Source organism: Bos grunniens, chromosome 11 (assembly GCF_055505025.1).
Source record: "Bos grunniens cultivar Pamir isolate PY7600 chromosome 11, Bosgru_T2T1.0, whole genome shotgun sequence".
Lineage (NCBI taxonomy): Eukaryota > Metazoa > Chordata > Mammalia > Artiodactyla > Bovidae > Bos > Bos grunniens.
Genome location: NC_141175.1, coordinates 35,409,807 through 35,434,175, shown reverse-complemented (window position 1 = coordinate 35,434,175; position 24,369 = coordinate 35,409,807). Strand labels below are relative to the sequence as shown.

General features: G+C 52.2%; 1 protein-coding gene across 6 annotated transcripts; it reads left to right on the top strand.

The window, feature by feature from the left end:
• Window positions 1–11,807: 11,807 nt before the first annotated feature.
• SLC30A3 (solute carrier family 30 member 3) lies at window positions 11,808–20,354 on the top strand. 6 transcript variants are annotated; one of them, XR_015136582.1, is made up of 8 exons: window positions 11,808–12,080; window positions 15,857–16,038; window positions 16,633–16,779; window positions 16,876–17,616; window positions 17,719–17,917; window positions 18,145–18,250; window positions 18,495–18,629; window positions 19,536–20,354. XR_015136582.1 is itself a non-coding variant. In XM_086326054.1 (8 exons), the coding sequence occupies exons 1-8, from the start codon at window positions 11,986–11,988 to the stop codon at window positions 19,682–19,684; spliced, it is 1,167 nt and encodes a 388-aa protein (XP_086182180.1). In that variant the 5' UTR covers window positions 11,808–11,985; the 3' UTR covers window positions 19,685–20,354. The 6 variants fall into 6 exon arrangements, 5 of the variants coding, with proteins under 5 accessions (XP_086182180.1, XP_086182181.1, XP_086182182.1 ...); XM_086326054.1 differs by having other exon boundaries at window positions 16,876–17,029; XM_086326055.1 differs by having other exon boundaries at window positions 16,876–17,029; window positions 19,504–20,354.
• Window positions 20,355–24,369: the final 4,015 nt, after the last annotated feature.

Genomic DNA, 24,369 nt, shown 5'->3' with positions numbered 1-24,369 from the left:
GCCCACCAGATACACAGAGCTCAGACACCCCACATTCTACAGAGGCAAAGAGGAGGTCTAAACCCTGCAAAAAGATCCATTTTGTCCAGAGCTACAAGGACTGTACAGAAGGAGTCCTGAGCCTGTCCAAGTCCTTGTTGGGTCTGAAAGCCCAACAGGATCCCAGTCTCAGAACAGGCTGGGTGGGGAATCCTGGCGGTCCACAATCTCCAAGGGAAGAACAAGTCAGACCAAACTATGAGCTGCCTAAGAGAAGCCAGGCGTCTAGAAACCAGGCCGGAAGGCAGTGCCTGCACCTAGGCCAGACACTTTCTCCCTCCTAGCCTGCCCTCTCAAACCATCTCACCCTTGTCTCTCAGGGAGAACAGGGAGATGACTCAAGGATGACGGAAGAAGTGAAAACCGGAGCTGTTGGGGCTGACCAGAGAGGGAGCAGGGAGCCGCACCCCAGGGAGTGGGAGACAGCCTGGGAGGCCGTGGTCTGGGAGAACCAAGGCAACAGCTCAGAAGGGAGTGCTCTGGTTCCTCAGGTCCCCTCTGGCTCTGTGTGGACCCCTCATCCGGCCTGGCATCTACCTCATAGTCGCTCTATTCAGCCGGGAGGCCTCACGCGATCTCCATGAAGGTGTGAAACTTAACACGGCAGCGGTCCAGTGGCCAACCGAGCCTGCGCACTGCGTCAACACTACAGGTCACTTTTTGGCGCTGCCGGTAGGTCTTGGTCGGGGCCGGGGTGGGACTTATTTTGCTCGCAGGAAGCCTGAGCGTAGGGATCTGCCTGTGCCCGTGGCCAAAGGCTGTGGGGTGTCAGTTTCTGCCCCAGCCGCGGGTGCAGCCTCCAGGGGCGTCCCTTCTCCCGTGGGAGGGGGAATCATTCATCCTGATCGGGGACCTGACCCATCGACTCAATTAAGGAAAAATAACAGGGCTTGCAGACCGTGGCTGTATGCGTTGTATGGTTGCTTCCAACCTTTCTCAAGATGTGTATTACCTTCCTAGTCTTCTTTCATAGAATTTAGAGGTCGCCACTTGGTCTTTTTTCTTTTCCTGTCCACGGGAAACTCCTACACATGCTTTAAGATCTACATCAAATGTCAGTATTCCTAAGAAACTTTCCTTCATTCCCTCAATTGTTTCCACCTTCCTCTATAAAAGCATTTATCCTATCGTATTGTAATTTATCTTGCATCTTCCTTTAAAATGATGTCTTGAACATTTCCAAAAGTCCTGCCTGTTCTTCAGAAACCCTTTAAATACTATTACATAAGGAAGATGTACCATAATATAATTACATAATCCAGATGGGATAATTGTTTCTAATCATATTAATAGTGTAATGACCTTATGAAAATTATCTTTAATCTTTAAGAAAATCTTTTTTTTTCTTTAGTGTAGATTTCTGGAAGTGGAATTATTGGGTCAAAGCGAATTTGTTTTGAGGCTTTTGATCCGTATCACTAACTTTCTTTCTAGAAAGTTACCAAAAGTACCAATTTACCTCAACTAAGTTACATGCCACTTGCAGGGCATGAGGGCACCTGTGGATGGTTGGCCTCACTTCCTGTAATCTCCGCCAGGCTTGCATGAAGCTTACTACTTCATGATGTTGGTTTTCATAACTAAGGAACACCAGTGGTACCTGTAATGTGTAACTGAAAGAACTTTATTGTTTCAGTACTATCTCTGTCACCTGTCTTTTGGCTTTTATTATCTCTTCCCTTTATTACTGTTACTTATGCACATTTACCTCCTCTTCTACAGATATTAATCCAGTGGTCATTGTGCTGGTTGCACATGGATTCAGTTGCACGCCAAAGATGTGAGTCATCTGAGCAAACTAAGAGCCCATGTTCAACATGCACAAGGAACACTGGATTAATCTATTTCTGTAGATCTGTGATCAGTGTAGGCGTGGGGATGAAAACCTTTGGAATCACGCACCAGTTCATAGGTTCTGGGTTAGATGAGTTTAGAGGTTAGTCACCCAAAGTAAAGGAGCTAAAATTGACAATTTTTTTTTTTACTATAGTATATTGCTTCAATATATTGTTCTATTTTATTACTGTTGTAATTTTTTTTAATTAAAAAAATTTTAACACTAAAAACATTTTGTATTGGGGTATAGCTGACTAACAATGCTGTGGTAGTTTCAGGAGAACAACAGAGGGACTCAGCCATACATGTACATGTATCCATTCTCTCCCAAGTCCCCCTCCCATCCAGGCTGGCACATAACATTGATAAAGTTGGCAATTTTTTGATGGTTTGTTCTCTAACTAACCTCCAGCTTTTTGTCACCATCATGGGATGACAGAACTAGTGGAACAGCCCAAGTCGTTTCTTCACCAGCACTTGGGAAGAGAGCAGAAGGCACTGGAAGTTCACTGTACTTACTCGAACTCCTGTCAGTCTACAGGCCCAGTGTGGTCTGGCCCCTGCCTCTCCCTCCAGCTCCATGAGTACCACTGTCTTGCTTGCCCAGGTCTCTGCCGCACCACTTTTCTGTCAGTTCTTTGAAGACACTGTGTTCCTTCCCCCTCCTCTGCGTGGAGAACTCCTCCCCAGGCTACATGCATGGCTGAGTTTAGAAGGCTGAGAGTCCTTCTAAATTGAGTTCCACTTTTCTCTCCCCATATCAAAACACCCTCACCATCATTTGTGAATATATATTTATTTGTATGTTGATTTCAGGTCTGCCTTCGCCAGTAGACAGTGAACTCCACGAGGGCAGGACCTTGTCCGTTTGTTCACCATTGTGTCCCCAACACCTGGAACCATGCCTGCTCATAGTAAGTGAATTAATGATTTGCTGAATGAGCAATAGCAGAGGGAGCCCTCTGCTGGTCCAATGGAGGTCCAGAGTTTGGGCCATAGCAAGAAATCCCTGGGACAGAAACGGTTAGCTGGAGAATTGGACAGGACTCAGAGTCAGCCTTTCCTCACACAGCCTGAGACAAGAAGACAGACACATGAGGGGTAAAGAGACTGAAGCGTTAGGAGAGAGTAATGGCAATTCTGGGCTCCTTGTTTCTCATTTGTCTTAGTTTTCCTCCAGTTCTTAACGTAGTTTCTGGAATATTGTAGATGCTCAGTAAATGTTGGTTAAATTGAATGAACAAACACACTTGTGTACCTTTTCAAAGCACTTTTACCTTATTGTCTCCTTTGATCCTCATAGCCCTGGGAGGTGGTGTGATCACATCCCTGCTTTATAGAAGTGAGCCTGAGAAAGAGGACAAATTATGTTCGGAGAAGGGTTAGTAAACATCTTTCACATCTTGTCAGAGGCTCCAGAATGTTATTACTTCTTATCACTGCCCTCTGACATTCTAATTAATTCTAATCATAGTTTGTGGCTCTTGAAATAGCCATTATCTTTAAGCCCTCTGCTCTCAAGGAGATGATATGGCAGCCAGCAGGCTGCAGAGATGGGAACAGAGCAGTCAGACTGGCCTGGCACTCTCTGGCCTGGGGCCCTCCCCTAGAAACAGAGCCCTTCCGACTCTCTTTTCTATGCACGGGGTCTCTTCTAACACCCAGCACAGAACTAGGAAGAACACTCAAGCCAGGAGTCTGAAGCCCTAGGTCTTCGTTTTGGCTCTGGCTCTAAAAGGCTGTGTGATCTTGGACAAGTCACTTAATCTCTGAGTCTCTTCCCACTTCTGTGAAGTCCTGGGCTGTTTCACAGGGTTGAGATCAAGACTAAGTTAAATTTAAGTTAAATTTGGTTGTAAAAAGTAATGGAAACAATTTAAATAACCGCTAAAGGATGATGATGGACTCAAATTTTTTCTGAAATCATTTGCCCTCCCACCATATCTTGAGTCAATGATCTTAGAAATTTACTACCTCATAGAGCCATGTGGTCTTTCCTGGAGAAAACCAAGAAGCATCCCTTATTTACCCACAAACAACTGAAGTTTTAGTCATATAGCTGGAATATACACATTCAGACAGCACACATTGGCATATTTATACCCAAAATATCACGCTCTCGAACATATGTGGTGGGAGAGAGAGATTGTAATTTGTCATACCCAATTCCCAGGTTCTAGAATTGTACAGATTTTGAACTGGAAGGGACCTCAGAGACTTAACTCTTAACCAATGCCTAGATTTTTTAATAAAAGTGTGGCCCAGAGAGGATTAACCTGTACAAGGTCAATCTGTGAGTTCTAGACCTGTCTTCTGACTCCAAGTTCAGTTCATATACCACGTTGGCTCCTTATACACACCAGCTCCCTCCCCACTTTAAAATCTAGGTGTAGAAACGGACTAAAGTTGTAGTTGATATTCACTTGCTTTCATGATGATGTTAAAGCAGGTGATGTCCTGCTTTCGCTCCCCCCAGTTGAAGGCACATGTACTACATGTGGCTGAAAACACCTTTGGCCCAGTTTGTTTGCTGGTCCTCCCCAGGGCCATCGCCCATCCTCCCAACATCTCATGGTGGGAGGTGGAGGGCTTCCAACTGGAGAAGCTGCTTTATACCCCTGTCCTCTCTGCCCTGCAGCCTCAGGCTCTGAAGACATAAGGGCCGGCTAACAGGGCACATGGACAAAGGAGCCTGGTGGGCTACAGTCCACGGGGTCGCAAAGAGTTGGATGACTGAGAGACTAACACTTTCACTTTCACACTAACAGGGCACACCTGCCTTACCTGTAAAATGGAGATAATAGTCTGCCTCTTTGGGTTGTTAGGAAGATTAAATATTTAATTTGAACAATGCTTGGCACGTGGTAAGTGCTATGTCATCGTTGTCATCATCATCACTGCGGTACTTTCTCTCCTGTCTCCTCCCAATTTTGTAAAGAGAGAAGTTGCTTTTCATTCTGTCTCTGGGAATAAGGGGTAAATCAAGATCCTCCCTCTAAGAAGATTTGGAAATTGCCATTGGGATCCTTCCATTCCCTTTCTACATCCTTTCTCAGCCTCTCAGAACTCTATTTTCTCATTCCTCTACCCATTGCCTTCTGGCTATCCAAAATATCCCCCACAGTGCCACAGTGTTCCCCAAGCAGTCAAAACTCCAAAATTACCCCTCTCATTTTCTCTCCTTTAAATGTTTCTAATAAAAACGATCACCTCCCTAAAATGATCTCATCCCTAAGGGTTAGGTGGGAAGCAATTTGATTAAAACCCTGTAATTCAGCTTACAGTGAGAGCAACTATTAGAACCTCATCCCCTTAATTCTTATTAACACAAAAGGAATAACTGGCAGATTTTCAGGCAGTGTGACTGAATGAAGTGAAAAATATCAGGCTATGTTTTGGGAGGTGACTTTGAGCCTTAAATCACTTCTTTCTGTTCAACTCTACCAATTTCATGTCTTTTCAACTCTGGGGCTCTGCGTTGTTCTGAGTCTCCTCCTCCATCTCCAATAAGTTTCCTGTCCTCTTTGCTGGCTCCTCTCCCTTCCTTCATCTCCTGATTGTGGGTATTCTGTATGGTTCGGTCCTTAAGCTCCTGCTTCTGCACTTTCCTCTCTACTTCAGAGATGCAGTCTGTGGGTGTGGCTTCAGCTGGCACTGCTCCGTTTTAGCTCACCTTAGAGCCATCCACACACAAGTCTTCCATTGCCTCAAAACCACACTCTGCAATCTGAGCTCATGACCTTGTCCCCACACTGGTTGTTCCTCTTGCTTTCTCCATTTGCAGTAATGTTACGACTCTTTCCAACAATGCTGCTCAAAACCCAAACATCAGTGGGCTGTGGACCATTATTTCCCCCAGATTCGGGCCAAAAATTCTTACTCGTTTATTTTTTTTGTTTTAAAATTTTTATTTATTTATTTTTGGCTGTGCTGGGTCTTCATCCCTGTGTGGGCCTTTCTCTAGTTACAGTAAGCAGGGCTACCCTCTAGTTGCAGTGTGAGGGCTTCTCGTTGCAGAGGCTTCTCTTGCTGTAGAGCCCCGGCTCTGGGGCCCTTGAGCTTCAGTAGCTGTGGTATAGGGGCTCAGGAGTTGTGGCTTCCAGGCTCTAGAGCACAGGCTCAGTAGCTGTGGCCCACAGGCTTAGTTGCTCCGCAGCATGTTGAATCTTCCCAAACTACGAACCAAACCCATGTCTCCTGCATTGGCAGGTGGATTCTTCATCATTGAGCCATCCGGGGAGCCCAGTTCTTAATCATTTCTTTTTTCAAAATTGCTCTAGTTTTTTTCTTCTTCTCAGCTTCCACAATGCTGAAGCACCTCAGTTAGAGGGTTTCCATGTCACACTAACTGCTGTCCTAGCCTCCTAACTGCTCTTGCTACTGCCAGTCTCATGGTGTATACTGCTACCAGATCTTTGTAAAGCAGTGCCTCCATCATTACTATTCCTTTGCTCGTAGCCTACAGGGTGCAAAACAACCCTTTAAATATGACAATGGGAACTTCCCTGGTGGTCCAGTCACTAGGACCCTGAGCTCCCAATGCAGAGGCCTGATCAGGGAACTAGATCCTACCTGCCACAACTAAAAGATCCTGCATGCCCCAATGAAGATTCTTTGTACTGCAACTAAGACCTAGTGCAGCCAAATAAATAAATACAGAAGTTTATAAATTATGGCAATGAACGCTTCGATTTGCTACCAAGTTGCCCATCCAAATGCATTGCGTGCTATTGCCCTAAACCTTCTGTAACCATCAGTCTTTTTTCCCTCCCTGTTCTTTCTATCCTCTATACCATTGCCCTCACACCAGTTCCTCTCATGAACTGTCCTTTTAATTAGTCAGTTCACTTACTCAACAAATACCTATTTAGCATTGCTCTATGCCTAGTACCTTAGATACAATGATAATCAGTTCTCATAGATTATGGCTTATTATGGAAGACAGACATTCATTAATATCTTCAACAAATATTTATTAGGTGCTATCAGGTGCCAGATACTCTTCTAGGTACCGGGGATATAGCAGCATACAAAACGGACAAAAATTTCTGACATCATGTAGCTTAAATTCTGGTGAGAGGAGATAGACAGTAAACAAGTAAAATATTCAGTATGTTGGGTGGTAATCATCACTATAGAGAAACATAAAGCAGGGGATGGAGATGGAAAATTTTTGAGGGAAGAATACAATTTTTAAAAAGAAAAACAGAGAAGGCCTGTAAAAGTGATATTCAAGTTAGGACCTGAAGCAGGTCCTCCGGTGAGTTGTGAAGACATCTGGCAGAGTGTACCTGGTGTGCTGTAGGACCCACATGCACAAAGGCCAGGGTGGCTGGGGATTGAGATGGGAGTAGTATGAAATGAGATCAGAGGAGTTGGACTGCATAGGGCTTTGTGGGCCAGTGGAAGCCCTTTGGCTGATACTGAGTGAGATGGAGAGTGAGGAAACAGGTCTAGTTGCCTAGCCTGGATTGAGGCTAGATGACAGGGCAACAAAAGCAGAAAAAGGAAGACAACTAGAAGGCTACTGCAATAATCAAGAAGGCAGACAAAGGTGGTTTGGACAAGGATGGGAACAGGATTTGCTGACAGATTGGATGTGGAGTATAAATAAAGAAGTCAAGGATGATTCTAAGGTTTCTGGTCTGTGCAAGTGGAAGGATGGAGTTCCCATGTTCTGCCCCAGGAGGACTGCTAGAAGGGAATGTTTGGGATGGGTTGATGATCAGGAGCTTGGTTTTAGATGAATCTTGAGATGCTTTTAGACATTAAAGAGGAGAAGTCAAATTGATCTGGGTATATGAGATCAGAGTTCAAGTGAGAGAGAGATCTGGGAATCGTCATGTAAGATGCCACTTATTTTTTAAAGTTTTTTCTTAATAGAAAGTTTCAAACACATATAAAAACAGAGTAGTCCAATGATCCTCCATGTACCTATACCCCAGCTTCAACAATCATTTCTTGCTGTTTCCAGGTAGTCTTTAGAACCTGTAGACTGGATGATATCTCCATGGGACTGAGTGTAGAAAGGTAAGAGAAGAGGGTGACCAAGTCCTGGACTATTCCAGCATTAAAAGGTTGGGAAGATGAGGAGGAACCAGCAAAGACTGAAAATAAGCAGTCAATGACATAAGAGGAAAACTAGATTATGGCATCCTGAAAGCCAAGTGAAGAAATAAATAATCCCTGAATAATAATTTAATTATGGTATGATAAGTGCTAAGGAAGAAAAAGAAGTGTGCAATGAGAATGTATAACCTGCACTAGCCTGGTTTGGGGGAATCAGGGAAGGCTTCTTTGAGGAGGTGACGTTTAAGCTGCAGCCTTCCTTCTTCCTCTATGTCTCCAACTAAATCCTGCTTCCTCCATCCTGCTTCCACTCTGACAATCAGGTCTTCCTTTCTGGGATGGCTTTACGGGGGATTGTGTATCAAGCTGGGGACACAGTGGTGAGAAAGACAACACCTGTCTTCAGGCAGCTCCTGCTCTAGTGAAGAGACAGAAAAACAAATGATTTTGTTATCGTGTGGTGAGTGGTCCCAGCACCTAAGCACTGTGGGACCTTGAGATCACCAGGGAAGAGCAGGTAACCCACCTGGGACAGGGGATTGCGGGATCAGGAAAGGCTTTCTGGGGGTAACACTTCTGTATGTACCCTTCAGCCTGACATGGCCCTTTCACACATTAACCCTTGTCCACAGGCTTGGACTCCAAATCTTGCCCAAGATCTCTGGCTCAGCCTACATGCTGACCTCAGCACTGGGCCTTGCTCCCCTTTTCTCCCAATGTGAACTGGTCCGGCCCCCTGAAGCCCCCTTTTGAGCTGCTCTGTCACTGTGTGCTCTGGAAGCTGGCACTGACCTGTTCTTTTGAGAACCTCCAGGGCTCCCTGCCTCATCTCCTTTGGGACTAAGAATAGCCTAAGGACACACCTTAGGGAAAATTAGTATCTGAGGAAGAAGAGCATCAAGAGTGGGTACATCAGTAACCCAAAACTGCAGAAGAGAAATCAAGTCAAAGCTAGGAGGGGAGAAAACATGTCCATCTTTTTCACCAGGAATCCCCAGGTGGGAGAGCAAGGTGCATGGCAGGAAATTACTGTTCAGTGAAGGTTGAATGAAGTGTTCCATACAGGGCACCAGCCCTAAGCTGTCCTAACTCCTGCACAGTCTTCCCATCTCCTGTCCAGGTGCAGAATGTCTTCCTCAGACCTGGCATTCAAGAGGACACTTTGCAAAGATTTTCACAGGGCCACTTGATGGTTTCTTGAGAAACAGGTGCAAGCTGTCTTTTTCAAAGCCAAGCTTATCTTGCATAAATTTCCAAGCAAAAGAAACTGTTGGTATTCTCCCAACCCGTTGCACTCAGCTTCCCCAGGCAGTATGTTCTAAGGCCAGGGAGCTGAGGGGAAGGGCAGCCCAGTGATCCATCTGCTCCGACGCCCCTTTCCCTTCCAGCCTTCTCGCTCCCTGCCGGGTGGCCGGTGAGCACATGCCAGCGTCTGCGCCCCCTCCCGGGCACCCGGGGCTGCTGTCCCTGAGCCTAGCAGGGGCTGCCCAGGAAAGGAAATCCCGGAGGAAGCCATTGTTGTTATCACATTCCCCTGTTGTCGTCATTGGCTGAGGCGTGCCTAGCGGCCCCTGTCCCGCACAGGCTCCCGCGGTGTCTGCCCATTTTCCAGCTCGCTGGAGCCGGCCGCTCCGGGCGAGGCTACCGCATCCGAGCCCTGGAGGGAGCGGTGGCCCCCGCGTCTCTGCTCCAAGGCTCTCAGAGTTGGCCAAGTCCCAGGCCCGGTGCGGAGCTTCAAAAACAAACAAACAAACAACAACAACAACAAAACCCCGACGGTGCCAGGCGAGACTTGCCCGGGGACCTGAGCTAGGACATGATCTGCACCCTGATTATGACACAGACGAACAAGGTGACCTTGGCAGGTGGCTTCCCCTCTCGCCGATTCAGTTTGCCTCCCCATAACTCACAGAGGAAGCTGAGGCCCCATGCTTCTCGGAGAGATTGAGGGAAGAAAGCCACCCCACCCTCGCTCCCTTGCCGCGCGTGGACTGTGGGCTGGGTCTCGCGCGGAGAGCTGGGGAGAGGCGAGCGCGTGGAGGAGAGGCTGGCGCGGGCCCCGCGCAGGGCGTGGGTGGAGGCGCGGCGCCCAGGGCGCGCGCAGACCCTTTAGTGCTTCCGTTCCTCACCGCTCCCCAGAGCTGTACAATCCCTCAGCGCTCGCCGCCCGCAAACCTTGGCACGAGCTGCACTCTCCCCCGCCAGAACAGCCAGCCCGCCGCCCAGTTTGCCTAATCCGTTCAAGCCTCACCTCCTCCGCGAAGCTCTCCCGGGTTAACCCCATCACTTCCAACCACTCAGTCTGGCATGTACTCCAGTTTTTTTTTGTTGTTGTTGTTTTAGGAAGCGCACACGCAGTCTCATTGTCTGGAAAAACAATATTGGGATTAGATGTCTATCATCAGAACCCTAAATTCATTCTGACAGGTGTTCACAAGTCCGGTGTATTCCGAAGGGTGCGTCTGATGGGTTTCTTGCCTGGGCTAACTAACCACTCCCACCCTCCACCTTCCGCATCCATGCTCACTCTTTCCCCCACTCCGACGAACCCTCCTCTTCAGAGAATGTCACAGCTTGGAGTGCACAATCCAGCACCATCCCCTTTTCATTCCACACTGGCGGCAGGTGTGAGGGGCAGGGAACAGTGTGCATTTGAAGTTTTAACTCCCAGCTCAGCCACCGACTTCGCTGTAAGCCACTCCTTACCCTGGCCTTTAGTTTAAATGAGGCAAAATGAGGTAATGCTTGGGAAGGTGCTATAGCTTTGAAAGTAAGGAATACACCTGCTGGCAAGCTGAGCGCTGCCTCCATGAACTTGGGGCTTGTGACCACTGAGAGGTGGCGCGCTCTTCCCTCCGGCTACCCCAGCCTCTAAGGGACAGAACTGCGGCCAGTCTCTGTCCAGTCGCCAGTGCGGCGCCCTGACCCGAGAGGGAGGGAGGATGGGGTTCCAGTCCCGGTCCTTTATTCATTGGTCGCATGACTTTGGACACCTCTTCCTCTGGGGCTCAGTTTACTCATCTGAAAAAATAGGGATAATAATTGATTGAAGGAGAGTTGGAAACTTTTTGTCACCCCATGTCTCTGTATAAAAATAATCATGAGCGGTACAGCGTTTGGCAGCCGACTTTGCTTGTGAATTCCGACCTCACATGCTTCACAGAGGGGTTTCTGGCCAGAGTCCCTGGAGTTCTCCCTGATTTGTCATACTGCTCACCCCACGTCCTTTTTCTGGTTCTCTCCTCCACACCTGTTTCTGCCTCAGTGTGTGGGGAGCTGGGGCCACGAGGTGACGGGTAGTGGAGAGGGGTTGAGATGCCCTGGGGTGGACCTGCACAAGTCGGTGTTCCTTGGGAGAAGATTGGTTGGGAGGTCCCCAAACTTGAAAGTGAAAGTCGCTCAGTCGTGTCTGACTCTTTGTGACCCCATGGACTGTAGCCTACCTGACTGCTCTGTCCATGGGATTCTCCAGGCAAGAATACTGGAGTGAGTAGCTGTACCCTCCTCCAGGGGAATCTTCCCAACCAAGGGGTCGAACCCAGGTCTCCCGCATTACAGGCAGATTCTTTAGTATCTGAGCCATCAGGGAAGCCCCCCAAGCTTGAAGAGCTCCGCTTAGGGCTGGTGGACGGGGCCACGGGCGGGACTAGTCAGCCTAGGGGCGGGGCTATGGAGATTAGCATTCTCTAGAACAGGGTCGGGGCTTAGAGAGCTCCCACCTCCTCACCTGGCTCTGGCGCCGGAATAGAGCCACGTCTATGGGGACAGGGCCCCGGAGGCGGGGCTTAGGCGTGGAGGGGAGAGGCTGGGGAGCCTAGAGGCGGGGCTTGGGGAGCTCTCCCCACGCGGGGCGGGGCTCCGGCAGCCGCGGGAGCCGCAGTTCGGACTCCCAGCGCCACAGCCGCCGCAGTTGCCTTCACTCTGGTGGCCCCGCGGCCCTGCGGGGAGTCTGGGGGTCGGCCCGTCGTTCAGACTTGGCGCGGGGCCCGCCACGCCTCTCCCTCCCTCGGTGGGGCCTAGACGGTCGGGGGCCGCGGAGAAATGGAGCCGTCTCCCACTACGGGGGGCTCGGAGACCACTCGCCTGGTGGGCCCCCGAGACCGCGGCGGCGCTGGTGGCGGCCTGCGTTTGAAGAGGTAGGACGGATCTGGGTCGGCCCTCGGCTGAGGAGGGGCGCTACCCTTCTGCTTTCCTTCTATTTCGTTGTCTCTCTCGGCCGGCTGGCCTTCCCAGCGCACCGCGACCCCCTTGGCTTCGTGGCGGCCGGGCTCTGCCTCTCTGGCCGCGCAGACGCCCCCAGCTCGCACAGCCAGCCCCGGCCCCTACAGGCGGACACCCCGCTCTGGCTCCTCTCGGCCACCCTCCTCCCGGTCCCGAGAAACTGCTCCCGGGCCCGTCCCCCCAAGCCCCTCGACCTTTCCCGCGAGCGACTGCCCCTCCGTCGGGCCGGAATCCGCTCCAGGAACCCCGATGTACCCATTGCTCCGGGAGCCCCTCGGAGTCCCATCTGCAGGCCCCCGGCCCTACCCTCCGAGCGCCCGGGTTCGGGGAGCAGCCTCCAGCTGTGGACACCCAGGCCGAAGATGGGCCCGGGCTCCGCAGCGGGTCTTGTCGGCTCCTGGAGTGGCGGGCGGCCGCGGGGAAGCGAGGGGGCGGTAAGGAAGGAGCAGGTGCGGTCTGGGCGGCGGGGGTATTCCCGGCTCCGCACAGACGGGGCCGGGGGCGGCGAGGTGTGAAATGAGGCGCGCCGAGCAGTCGGGACAGCGGGCCGGGGGCGGCCGGAGAACCGCCTCCGCGTCCCGCCGGCTTCGTCCGCCTTGTCCCTCCGAGCGGCCGCGCTGGGCCCTCCCTGGTCACCTCCGCCGGCCTTTTTGTCTGTTGACCCACCGTCCGTTTATCTCGGGAATTTGACAGAGTCTCCGGCTTTTTCTTTTTCCTCATCTCTCCTTTTCCCTCCCAACCCCTGTCCCTTTGTCTCTGATGCGGTGCCTCTGTGTATTTCTCGCTCCTTCTCTGGGTGGAGGCCGTAAACCTGGATGGGTGGGCGAGTGGATGAGCAGAAGGGAGGGAAGACCCCCCTCTGAATCCCTCCCACGGAGGACCACAGTTGTGGGGGCTCCAGCCGTGGCCCTAGCATGTCTTCACATCCCTTTTGACTCTGCTTCAAGACAGTCTCCCCTCTCTACCTGTCCTCTCTATCCCACTCAATATTATTTGTTGTTAGTCCGGGGTTTCAGAGGGCCAGGGAGAGAGAATTGTCTTTCTTTCTCTCTAAACAGCAGGTAGCCCCACTACACCCACACACCAACAATGAGGCTTCTTTAGTGCCCAATTAATGCCAAACAAAAGGGAGCAGCCTGTTGATGGCTCACTACCTTGATGCCTGGCTGCACTGTGTCTTCCCCAGGCCAGGAAGGGCATCTTGCCCACTGCCCCAAAGCTACTTACCCTCTGTTTGTTCTTCAGACCCGGATCTCTGACTCCCAGTTTCGCCTCATTCTCATATGACCATTAGTCACCAAATCCTGCAGTATTTTCTGAAAGAGGTTCTTCCCTACCTGCCTGCCCCTCCTCTAAAATTCTGCGCAGGGAGCCTCTGGCCTGGTCTGCTCTGGACCACTCCATCTCCTCTCCTCTCTTCCTCCCAGACTAGTGCATCAGCAAGGTCATTCATCTCACGGCTCAGGAACGATCAAATCAATCAGCGCATCTCCCTTTACGTTCCTTTGAGCCCATCACTTTCTTCCTCAGTCCTTCCCTTGATTCCTCACACTTACGCTCCAAGCTGCATATCTTGTCATTGTCATTCCACATGTCTGGAGCCCCTTTGTTTACCTCTGTGAGGTTCTCCTTATTCCCATTAGAGTTGGTCACTCCTTCCCCTGTGATGAAGTCCTTTGTTCATAACCCTTCCAGCCCCAGCTTCTCCTTGCATAGTAAGTCATTTGTGACACATGTCTCCCACCAGCCTGAGCTTCAGTACATGTACACTGCTACACTGCCCGGTATATCTTGTTGAAGAATGAGGACAGATTTCAAAGCCACCCTCATCTCCTGTCTCCTCTGGAAACACACCTGTATCCTACCCATCTAGATTCTAAGTCTTAGAAGGGGATTCCAAGAAGTTAATCTACCTGCCAGTTTTCCCTAGAAGCACCAAATGTGCCCTCTCCTCCCTCCCACCTAAATTCACCCATTGGCAGAGCTTTCCTCAACCAGAAGACCCCCAGGCACCCCTCCCCACTTTACTACTGGGATTGCCTTTCTATCATCTGGAGCCTTCATCTTCTCTCAAGGTTTTTCTTGTCACACCTCCATAGAATTCCCAGGACTGTACTTTTCTACTTAGGTCCTTTATGCTGTGGAAGGTTCTATTCTCCCCGCCCACCCCCACCCCCACCCCCCCGCTGCCACTGCCACCCCTCAGACTTTAGGTTGGGTGGTATCAGGGTCGAGAATTAGGGCAGAGTGGACTGAAAATTCAGTCAGTCTGAGCTCAGCCTCTTGCATCCCCAGGTGATGCTAGAGGTGAGGCCCCCCAGACCCATTCACTGGTCTAGGGAGGCTTATGGTCCTGTGCAGTTAAGGCGGCCTCTGCTGGATGCTTATGGTCCCACTGGTCCCACTAACGCATGACAGACTCCCAACCCAGCGCTCTTGCTGCTGCCACCCCAGCCACAGCAGTCTGCACTGTCTCCTCCCCATGACAACCCAGCTCTGGAATCTGGCCAGTAATTCTCCGTGCCAAGAACTTCAGACTTTTTGGGTCCCCACATTCTACTCCTCTCTTAAAGGGCCACATTCAGCTGCATGTCTAGAGAGGGAAGTGGAAGGACCGGGAATGGAGGCACCCGGAGGTAGGTCCAGGAAGGAGGCAGGTCTGAGCCCCACCCAGCACTTTCACACCACTTCCCCATCGTACTGCCTTCACCGGCACATGCACCTCCTCTTTATCAAAAGCCTCTCTATCTGCCCAGGCCCTTCTCAGGGGCCTCCTTCGGTGTCCTTGGGCCTTCGGGTCCTTCGGACCTTCCCTGGTGTCTTCATTAGAGTCAGTGTATCCCTCTATCCGAACCCTGATAGCACTTTGTTTTCGCTGCTCTAAGGCAATGCTGCTGCTGCTGCTGCTAAGTCACTTCAGTCGTGTCCGACTCTATTCGACCCCATAGACGGCAGCCCACCAGGCTCCCCCATCCCTGGGATTCTCCAGGCAATAACACTGGAGTGGGTTGCCATTTCCTTCTCCAATGCATGGAAGTGAAAAGTGAAAGTGAAGTTGCTCAATTGTGTCCAACTCTGAGCGACCCCATGGACTGCAGCCCACCAGGCTCCTCCGTCCATGGGATTCTCCAGGCAAGAGTACTGGAGTGGGGTGCCATTGCCTTCTCCAGCTCTAAGGCAATAGCTACCTTCTAAAACATCTCACAGTACTTAGGTAGACATTTGTCTTGTTCACCAAAGGCTCCAAGAGATTAGAAAGGATACTCAGTTCATTTGTATTCCTTGTGATGCCTGTCATAATGACTTGATTTGGTTGGAGTCGAATCTCAGCTCGACCACTAACTAGCTGTGTCGCCTCCATAAGTCCCCTCCCTCTCTGAGCCTTGTCCGTCTAATTCCTTAGTAAGCGGTAGACTAGCTCATCTCTAAGGTGCTTTCCTTTGTGTTGTGAGACTCTGCGGCTCTGTATATGAAAGGAAAAGGGAGGCTGCGATCTGAGTCGTCCATTCAGCCCCCATCTCTCCTGTGGCCCTCTGTGTACAAGGCTCCTGGTTTTGACCAGGACTGGGAAAAGGAGAGAGAGATGGGACATCTGCTGAAGCTAATCTAGGGGACCCAGGACCTGGGAGTGAGGAAGGAGCAGGCGAGCCCTTGAGCCAGGCCCCAGATTGAACTGTGTTGCCTGCCTCAGTCTCTTCACAGAGGCTCCTGAGCCCCTCCCCGAGGAGCCCAAACCTGTGGAGATGTCCTTCCACCACTGCCACCGGGACCCCCTGCCTCAGCCGGGTCTCACCCCGGAGAGGATGCAGGCGCAGAGGCAGCTGTGCACCGCCTGTGCTGTGTGCTGCGTCTTCATGGCCGGGGAGGTGGTTGGTAAGTTAGAGAGCAGCTCCTCCAACTCCATCCGCAGGATGCCTGCCTAAGTTCCTGGGTGGAGATGCAGACAAGATGGGGTTGGCTGGGACGGGGGAGCCAGGTGTCCAGGACTCGGGAAGTAGGAGAGGGTGAGGGACAGGCAGTACCAGGGGGACTCAGGACTGGCTTATCAGTACAAACTGGTCCTTTAAAAGCCCTATTGCTTATTAAAACATGTTATTGTTGGGACTTCCCTGGTGGTCCAGTGGCTAAGACTCCACGCTCCCAGTGCAGGGGGCCTGGGTTCAATCCCTGTCAGGGAACCAGAGCCCACATGTTGCAGCTAAAGATCCCGCATGCCACATCAAAGATGGAAGATCCTGCGTGCTGCCACTAAGACCTGGTGCAGCTGAATGTTTTAAAAGAAACTGTTATTGTAGAAAAACTAGAAAACGCGAATGAGTGAAAAGAAGATGTGTGATCCCATCACCAGAGAAAAACCACCATTCACATTTTGGTATATGTCCCCCCCAATCTCTTTTCCATGCCTCCACACGCACAGCATGATATTTGCTTAATGGAACCAGATGATACGTCACTTCACCCTTGCAGGTGGGTACTTGGCGCACAGCCTGGCCATTATGACTGACGCGGCCCACCTGTTGGCGGACGTGGGCAGCATGATGGGCAGCCTCTTCTCCCTCTGGCTCTCTACCCGTCCAGCCACCCGCACCATGACCTTTGGCTGGCACCGCTCAGGTAAGGTGCCTGCATGGCCTGAGAACCCTTCGACCTGGCCAGAAGGTACCTCTCAGGGTCCTGGGCCGCTCTCTAACAGCTTGTCTCCCCCTGCAGAGACTCTGGGGGCTCTGGCCTCTGTGGTCTCCCTCTGGATGGTCACTGGCATCCTCCTGTACCTGGCCTTCATCCGCCTGCTGCACAGCGACTACCACATCGAGGGGGGTGCCATGCTGCTGACCGCCAGCATTGCGGTCTGTGCCAATCTGCTGTACGTTCCAGTATGGAGCAGGCACCATGTCGGAGTGGGGGTGAGGGGTCCTCCTGCAGGCTGGGAGAGCAGACTATTCACCCAGCAGACCCGCAGCACATGCACACAGTTCTTGCCTTGCTGCCCTGGGGATGTCTGAGAGGGGGTTGGGGTGGAGACCTAAAATTCAGGGTCAACAGACCTTGGTTAAAGGCCTGCTGGGTACTGGCCCCTCTGCTGGGGACCATCATCAGTGTTGTCCATTGAAAGCACACAACCACCCCTACAAGGTAGGTACTGTCACCCCTGACATTCAGTTAATGAGAGATGGTCGAGTGGTTAGGATTCCAGCTCTCATGGATGAGAGCCTGGGGTTTGATCCCTGTTCGGGGTGCTGAGATTCTGCAAACTACCCGGTGTGGCCAAAACAAATAACGAGAGGTGACAAGGGGCCTTGCCTGCCCAGGACATGTAGCAATTTCAGTAGCAGGGCCAAGATCTGAATCTACATCTCTAGTACCAAGTATTCCTCCCCCCAGGTGGCTCTGTTTGTCTCTCTTGGACAGCATTGCTTTCTTCTGAGGACTGGGAAAATAGGGAGAAAACAGGTAGAGAAAGGGCTCCTGGGAGGTGAGAGGAGGGGGCATGGAAGTGGGTGGAGGATGCTGGGAGCAGGCCACCTGGGCTGAGCTGCTCTGCTTCCCCCTCAGAATGGCTTTTGTGCTGCACCAGGCTGGGCCCCCCCACAGCCATGGGTCTAGGGGGGCAGAGTATGCACCGCTGGAGGAGGGGTCCGGGGAGCCCTTGCCTCTGGGGAACACCAGCGTCCGGGCGGCCTTTGTGCACGTGCTGGGAGACCTCCTGCAGAGCCTTGGGGTGCTGATTGCCTCCATCCTCATCTACTTCAAGGTACCATGTGTGCAAGCCTGCCCAGTCTTGCCCTCGCCTCTCTACATCCCAGCCCTGCCTTCCCTGGGTCCCCATCCCCACCCTACTCCACCTCCCAGCTCCATAGGACCCCTGGCCCAGGGTTATGGTCCCTTTCCCCTCTCAGGTCCTGTTTGTCCAGGGTGCCCCTAGATCTTCCCCTGAAAGGTTCCCAGTTCCCAGGCTCTTAGGGCTTTCTTTCTGTGCAGCCTCAGTACAAAGCAGCTGACCCCATCAGCACCTTCCTCTTCTCCATCTGTGCCCTTGGATCCACAGCTCCCACCCTGCGAGATGTTCTCCGTGTCCTCATGGAAGGTGAGTCCGATGATGCCGCTTTCCTACATCCCCCACACCGGGTCCTCCCTGACCCCACTCCAGTACTAGGCACCCCTATTTCCTCTGAAGAGTGTGTGGAGAGAAGGCTTATTGCTGGAAGGAGGATTCAGGGATGGGGTGAACTGTGGGGATCAGGGTGAGTGGTACAGGATGGGGGAGGTGGGGTCCTGACCTCTGGGCAGGAGCAGCTTTGGCAGTAAGACGTGGTGGGTGCTACTTGCAGGGACCCCCCGAAGTGTGAGCTTTGAACCCGTTCGGGACACCTTGTTGTCGGTGCCGGGAGTCCGGGCAATCCATGAGCTGCACCTGTGGTCCCTGACGTTCACGCACTACGTCGCCTCCGCACACCTGGCCATTGGTGAGTCCACGCTAGCCCCAGCCAGTTACTTCCCAGAAACATTTCTCCTTTCCCCTCCCACCCTCCAAACACAGGAAGCTGGTCTGAATTACTGGGACTGTTCCCATCTCTCTGGCTTTCTCGACCTCTAGCTCTGTTTTTGTATCTCTCTCTCTCTCATGCATGTTGGCGCCCTAGACAAGGTGTTCCGGGGGAGGTTTCACCCTCTTTAAAGTAGTACAGGGCACCAGTAATCCTTTAAAAGATCACTGGTACCCACAGGTCTAAGTGGTGGGGCACAGAGAGGTAAATTGTGGCTTCTCACTCCATGTAACTTTTAAAAATGATGATTATGAAGACTGTATGGCAACTAGGAAAAATGTTTATGGTATAATGCTAAGAGAGAAAGCTGAATATAAAATTATAGCCACATTATGATTCAACTATTTAAAATATATAGGGTGACTCACAAGCTGACAAAGGATTTTTGAGTTTCTTCCAGATGCAAGAAGCAATCAGAGACTTGCAATTTGGATGCCAAAAATATTATACTCTGTAGGATATTTGATGGTAACTCTAGAGGGACAATGGGAACAGAATATTTGACATCTGGATCGTTGTGAAAAATCGGGTGGTATGGCTGCTGAAATACACAGCTGTACACTGACACCCAAAGAGAAGAAGCGAATAGCAAAATAAGAACAGTTTAGCGTGTTAGGCTAGTCAGTTAGGGATGAGTCTCCCCAAGCTTTTCTTTGAACAGTTGTACACTGTTCGTACAACAGAGAGAGAAAATAAAGCTCCCATTCAATCCTGGCTTTCATGCCATGCAAAACCCCTGGGTTCCCCTTCACCCATCCTTATCTGGACCCTGGCCTGGCTCCCCACTCCCCAGGGAGCTCGCTGTTTCTTATCACTCCCCCGCAGACTCCATGGCTGACCCCGAAGCTGTCCTAGCTGAAGCTACATCCCGGCTCCACTCCCGGTTTGGATTCTCCAGCTGTACCCTGCAGGTCGAGCAATACCAGCCTGAGATGGCCCAGTGCCTGCGCTGCCAGGAGCCCCCCCAAGCCTGAGCCCTGGCCCCAGCCATACCCCACTGCCAGGCCCAGGCTCTGCCCTGGACTCTCCTGCTTCCCTGCTCACGGAGAAGAGACAGAGCTTGGCCCGCACCCTTCCCCTCTCCCCTGCTTCCACCTACCACCTGCCCCCCCAGCCCCAGTGGGCAAGACCAAAGTGTGTGTGTCAGGGAGTAGGCCAGAGTCAGGCTGAGCAGGGAAATCAGTGCAGTGGTGGTGGGAGTGGGTAGAAGTCCTATGGTTCCCACTCCCCATGGTCTGGGGAATCCCCAGTGTCCTTTCTGTGCAGTTCATTTGTCTGCGTGGCAGCCTGGCTGGCTGGGGGCAACTGCCTGTCTGTGTGCTGTCCATGTGCCTATGCCTGGGGGAGGTCAGCAGGGGCCCCCTCCCCATGTGGCCCTCGCTCTGTCTATGCAGGAGCCCCAAAGCCCGCACTTTGTCCGTGTGTTCTAGCCCTGTGGTTCTGTGTCTGTGTGTGTTTCTTGGTGCTGTGGCCTGTGTGTCTCTGTGCCTTGCGTGGCTGTGCTGTGATCTTTATGAGTCTGCACCATCCGTGTGTCTGTGTGGGATTCTGTCTGTCCATCCTTCTGTTGGTGCTGTGCCCTCGGCTGTCCCAGAGAGAGGGAGACTCCGCCGAAGCTCCGCCAATAAACTTGTGTCAACTGCACCTCTCAGCCCTGTGCCGACTCCTCGGGAGGGGGACGTAGAATATGTCATCTGGGAACTGAGGGAATCCCTCGTCCAGAGTGACCTTGCACAGCCCCCCGCCCCCTTCCCAGCCCCTCCACCCTCAAAGATCTGTTGCAATGCCGTGTAGGCCAAAACCCCCCAGTCTCTTTACTACCTTCCCTTACTTGGCAGCATGGAATCTGGGTCCTTGACACAGGGGGACACCCACACATTCTGAGCTTGGTTGTAGGAGAAAGCCAGATGGCGAGGGCCAGGAGATCCCAGAGAGTCATTCTGACAGGGGAGGCTGGCGGGCCAGAAGCTGTGGCCATGTCGGGGAGTGATTGGACCACAGTGCTGACCTGGCTGTGTGCTCAAGCTGTGGGAAGTGCTGGGGAGCAGCCCCCAGTCCTGGCTGCCCTAACTCTGACTCCCAGCAACCAACTCGAGTCCAGGTTTAAGCTGGGGACCCCAAGGACCTCATTCATCACTACCCTTCCTTTGCCTTAAGAATCACGTATTTTGACAGATTTGACCTTAAAAGTCAGTCTCATTAAGGGATTGTTCATTTTCTCTTTAAAAAAAAAAAATCAAACGCTATACTTTGATTTTGATCTAGAGCAAGAGTCCACTAGCCTTCCCATCCTAGGTTGATATAAATTCCAACCTGCAGCTGAGACCTGGAGCAATTTCATTAGCCCATGTATATTTCTCAAAGGCTTCTCCCCCGCAATGGAAATATCTTTATTATTAAGTTATCTTGATTTTTCACAATCAGGAAAGCAATCCACGTTTGCTTTAAAAACCTATCAAAAGAGGGACTTCCCTGACGGTCCAGTGGTTAGGACTCTGCACGTCCACTGCAGGTGCACCGGTTCCATCCCTGGCTGGGGAACTAAGATCCCACAATCCATGTGACCCAGTCCAAAATCAAAACCTATCAGAGGAAAATGTATACAGTGAATGCTTCCCATAAAATCTTACTCCCAGGGAGAATGGAGTCTGGAGTTTGGAGTCTGCTCACATTTTCTCATCTTCTACAAGAACATAAAAGGATTACTTTACAGTGAGAACATGTAACCTGCTTCTGTGATTCAGCTGTCCATCTGGGTGCATCTTTCCAAGTCAGTACACAGAGATTTCATCACTCATTTTAAGGTGTGGCCTTTGGACCCATTGAAGATAGGCCTCTTCACTCTGCTCTCCAGCTGCGGGCTTTGGACCAGCCTGGGTGAATTGTTCACTGCTGGCCGGCTAGCCTGAGTCGAGCATGGGAGGATGGGCTGGCAGTCCATCACACTTGGCGCCAAGGCTGCCCCAGCTGCAGTCTATGCTTTGCTAGTTCCTGATACTTTCTCATTTTACGACTCATTGACTATAGGCCCCAAGTGACAGGATGGGGGTGGGGAAGAGGGAGGAAATGAAGAGCGGAGAAAACGAGGACTAGATTTTTACACTAGGAACAGCCTTAAACAGCAGCCCTGCCCTGTATGTACCAGGCTGAGTCCCCTTGCAGGGGAGGGGACAGACCTCACACAGAAAGCAATCCATCTCAGCCCCCCACCCATCCACTCCTGCAAAACAGAGGAAGAGAAAACGGAGGCTCAGAGAGGGAATGGGACTTACGCAAGGTCACCCAGCAAGTGACTGGGGCAGGTGCAGAGCCTGGGCTCTCGCTCGCTCCCATCCAGGCCCTTGGAAGCTCTCACCCAGTTGAGTTTCTCAGGAAAACTCTTGCCCACTCCCTCCCAGCAACCTGCTGCTGCTAGTTCGCCCATCCTGGCACTCTGCGCTCAGACCCCTTGGTTCTGCCTCCGCCTTCTGCTCATACTCTGGTCACTGGTAACCCCGCTGCATTCCAGCTTTCCTAATTACTGAAAGAGGGGTGATGTGACGTTGTGGGTGTGAGTGTGCCTGGTATAGAGAGGGCATGGAGGAAAAGATTATCTTTTGTGTGGAATCTGAGAATCAGGGGGAAGATTTCAGGGCAAAGGGTGACCTGGCACCCTGACAGCGGAGACAGGAGCCCGCATTTATTGAGCTTATCCTTGGCGCCAGGCACTGCAAGGCAGAAAGTGTGATCTGTGCTTTATAGATGGAGAAACTGAGGCTGACCCTGCCCATGCAGCTAGTCACTGTCAGAGTGACTGTGCTGGCTGCACTAAGTGCCCAGCTCTTTTCCACACCACCCTGCCTTTCCACCCCCCTCCTCCAGGCATTGCTCTGTCGGGGACAGGGAAGGACAGACAATCAGGAGCATTTGCCCATTTGTAGGGCACTCCCAAGGGAGTCCAGGAAATCCTTATCTGCAGGAGCTGCCTGTCCTCCCGATTATCTCCCCAACCCACCTCTCCACTCACTTACCCAGCAGGCCCATTCCTCTCGGTGTCCTTCCTTGATGATAAAAATGAATGGTGGAGGAAGAGGTGAGGAGAAAGGGCTGGGGAGGGGCGGGGACCAAGGGGAGGCTTGAGGAAGAGCAAAGCAGAGGAGGGGCCATCCGTCAGCCCAGCCCTGGCAGCTCTTTACACGGCTGGTTAATAATACCAGGGGAGGAGAGGGGAGAGGGCCCCTCTGGAGGCCCAGAGGGACCAGGAACAAGGGAGAACCAGAGGAATAGGAGGTGGACCGGAGGGTTCGAGTGCCGTTGTAGGAGAATTCGAGAGAGGCCAAGGAGCTAGAAGGAAAAACCAGAGTGGGAGGCGGTGGGTTGAAGGGCCTCATGCTTCGGAGACACGAGGGGGATGTGGGTGGTGGTGGGGGGGGTGGGGGGCGGCGGGATCGGGGCAGGTGGGCTGGCCCTGTCCTCACAGAGCTGCTCACCTGGGGGCAGCCGGACCAGCTGGCCGCAGGCGGGACCAGGCCTTCCTGTCTGAGGGGCAAGGGCTGAGGACTCAGGGAGCAGGGGGCAGCCTGTCTGTGGCCAAGAGCAAGCTCAGAGTGATAAAGGGTGTTCTCCTCCCTCCGGCGACCCTGCTGCCCCTTCCAGCACTTCCCTAAGATGTGGGCCCACCCTGGCTGCCTTGAGCCATGCTGTCTGTAACAAAAGAGGGAGCAGCGTCCCCCTGTGGCCTGTGGTAGCAGCCCAGGCAGCCGGAAGATTCTGGAGGGACTGGCAGGATCCCAAGTCATGCTGGGAAGACCCCTGCCCCTCTTCCTGGCAGATTCCCCCACCTCTGTGGGGAACTGCTTACGGAGTTCCTTTTATGGTTTTTTAGGGGATTTTGGGGGTTTGTTCTTTTTGGGGGGCCACACCATGCAGTTTGCTGGATCTGAGTTCCCCAACCAAGAATGGAATCTGGTCTCAGTAGTGAAAATGCCAAGTCCTAATCACTAGGCCAAACAGGGAATTCCCTAGAGAATTTCTTTTATATTTGAAAGACTTTTCCTCCCCAACTGCGAGAGCTCCCTGGGCCTCCCTGTTCCAGCTCTGAACCCCCAGACCATCCCCATGAGCACCTGATCAACACCTTCCAAAGGGTGCTGGGCAGTTCCCAAGTGCCCGTGGAGCAGAGCCCGGGTCTACACATGCAGCCCTAATCTCAAAGGCTCCCGCAAAGTGGGTCCTGTTGGCAGGACAGGTGAGAGAGAGTTGGGTGGGGAGCATGGGGAGGAGGAGGGGCCAAGGGCTGCCAGAGCCTGAGTCCCAGGCCTGCAGCTGCACTCCCCACCCTCCCTCTGCCCCAGCCCTCCTCCCGCTGCCCTCTGGCTATAGCATCTGCAGCCCCTTGTGTGGGTGGTGCTCACTCAGAGGACAAATCTCCTCTTGTCTGGGCTGAACTTCTGCACCTGGCACCAACCTAGAGGCCATGGTGGCCACCCTGGGCCACCCTCACACCTCACCCGTGGGCTGTTCCTGGCCTCTCCTCATGAGCTAGAACTCCCAGTCCCTCTGTTACCAAGCTCCTACTTGCTCGCGGCACAACAGGCCAATAAAATTGAGCAATGAATTGCTGGGTCAGGAAATAGCGACTTTACTTGGAAAGTCGAAGACTGAGAAGATGGTGGGCTGG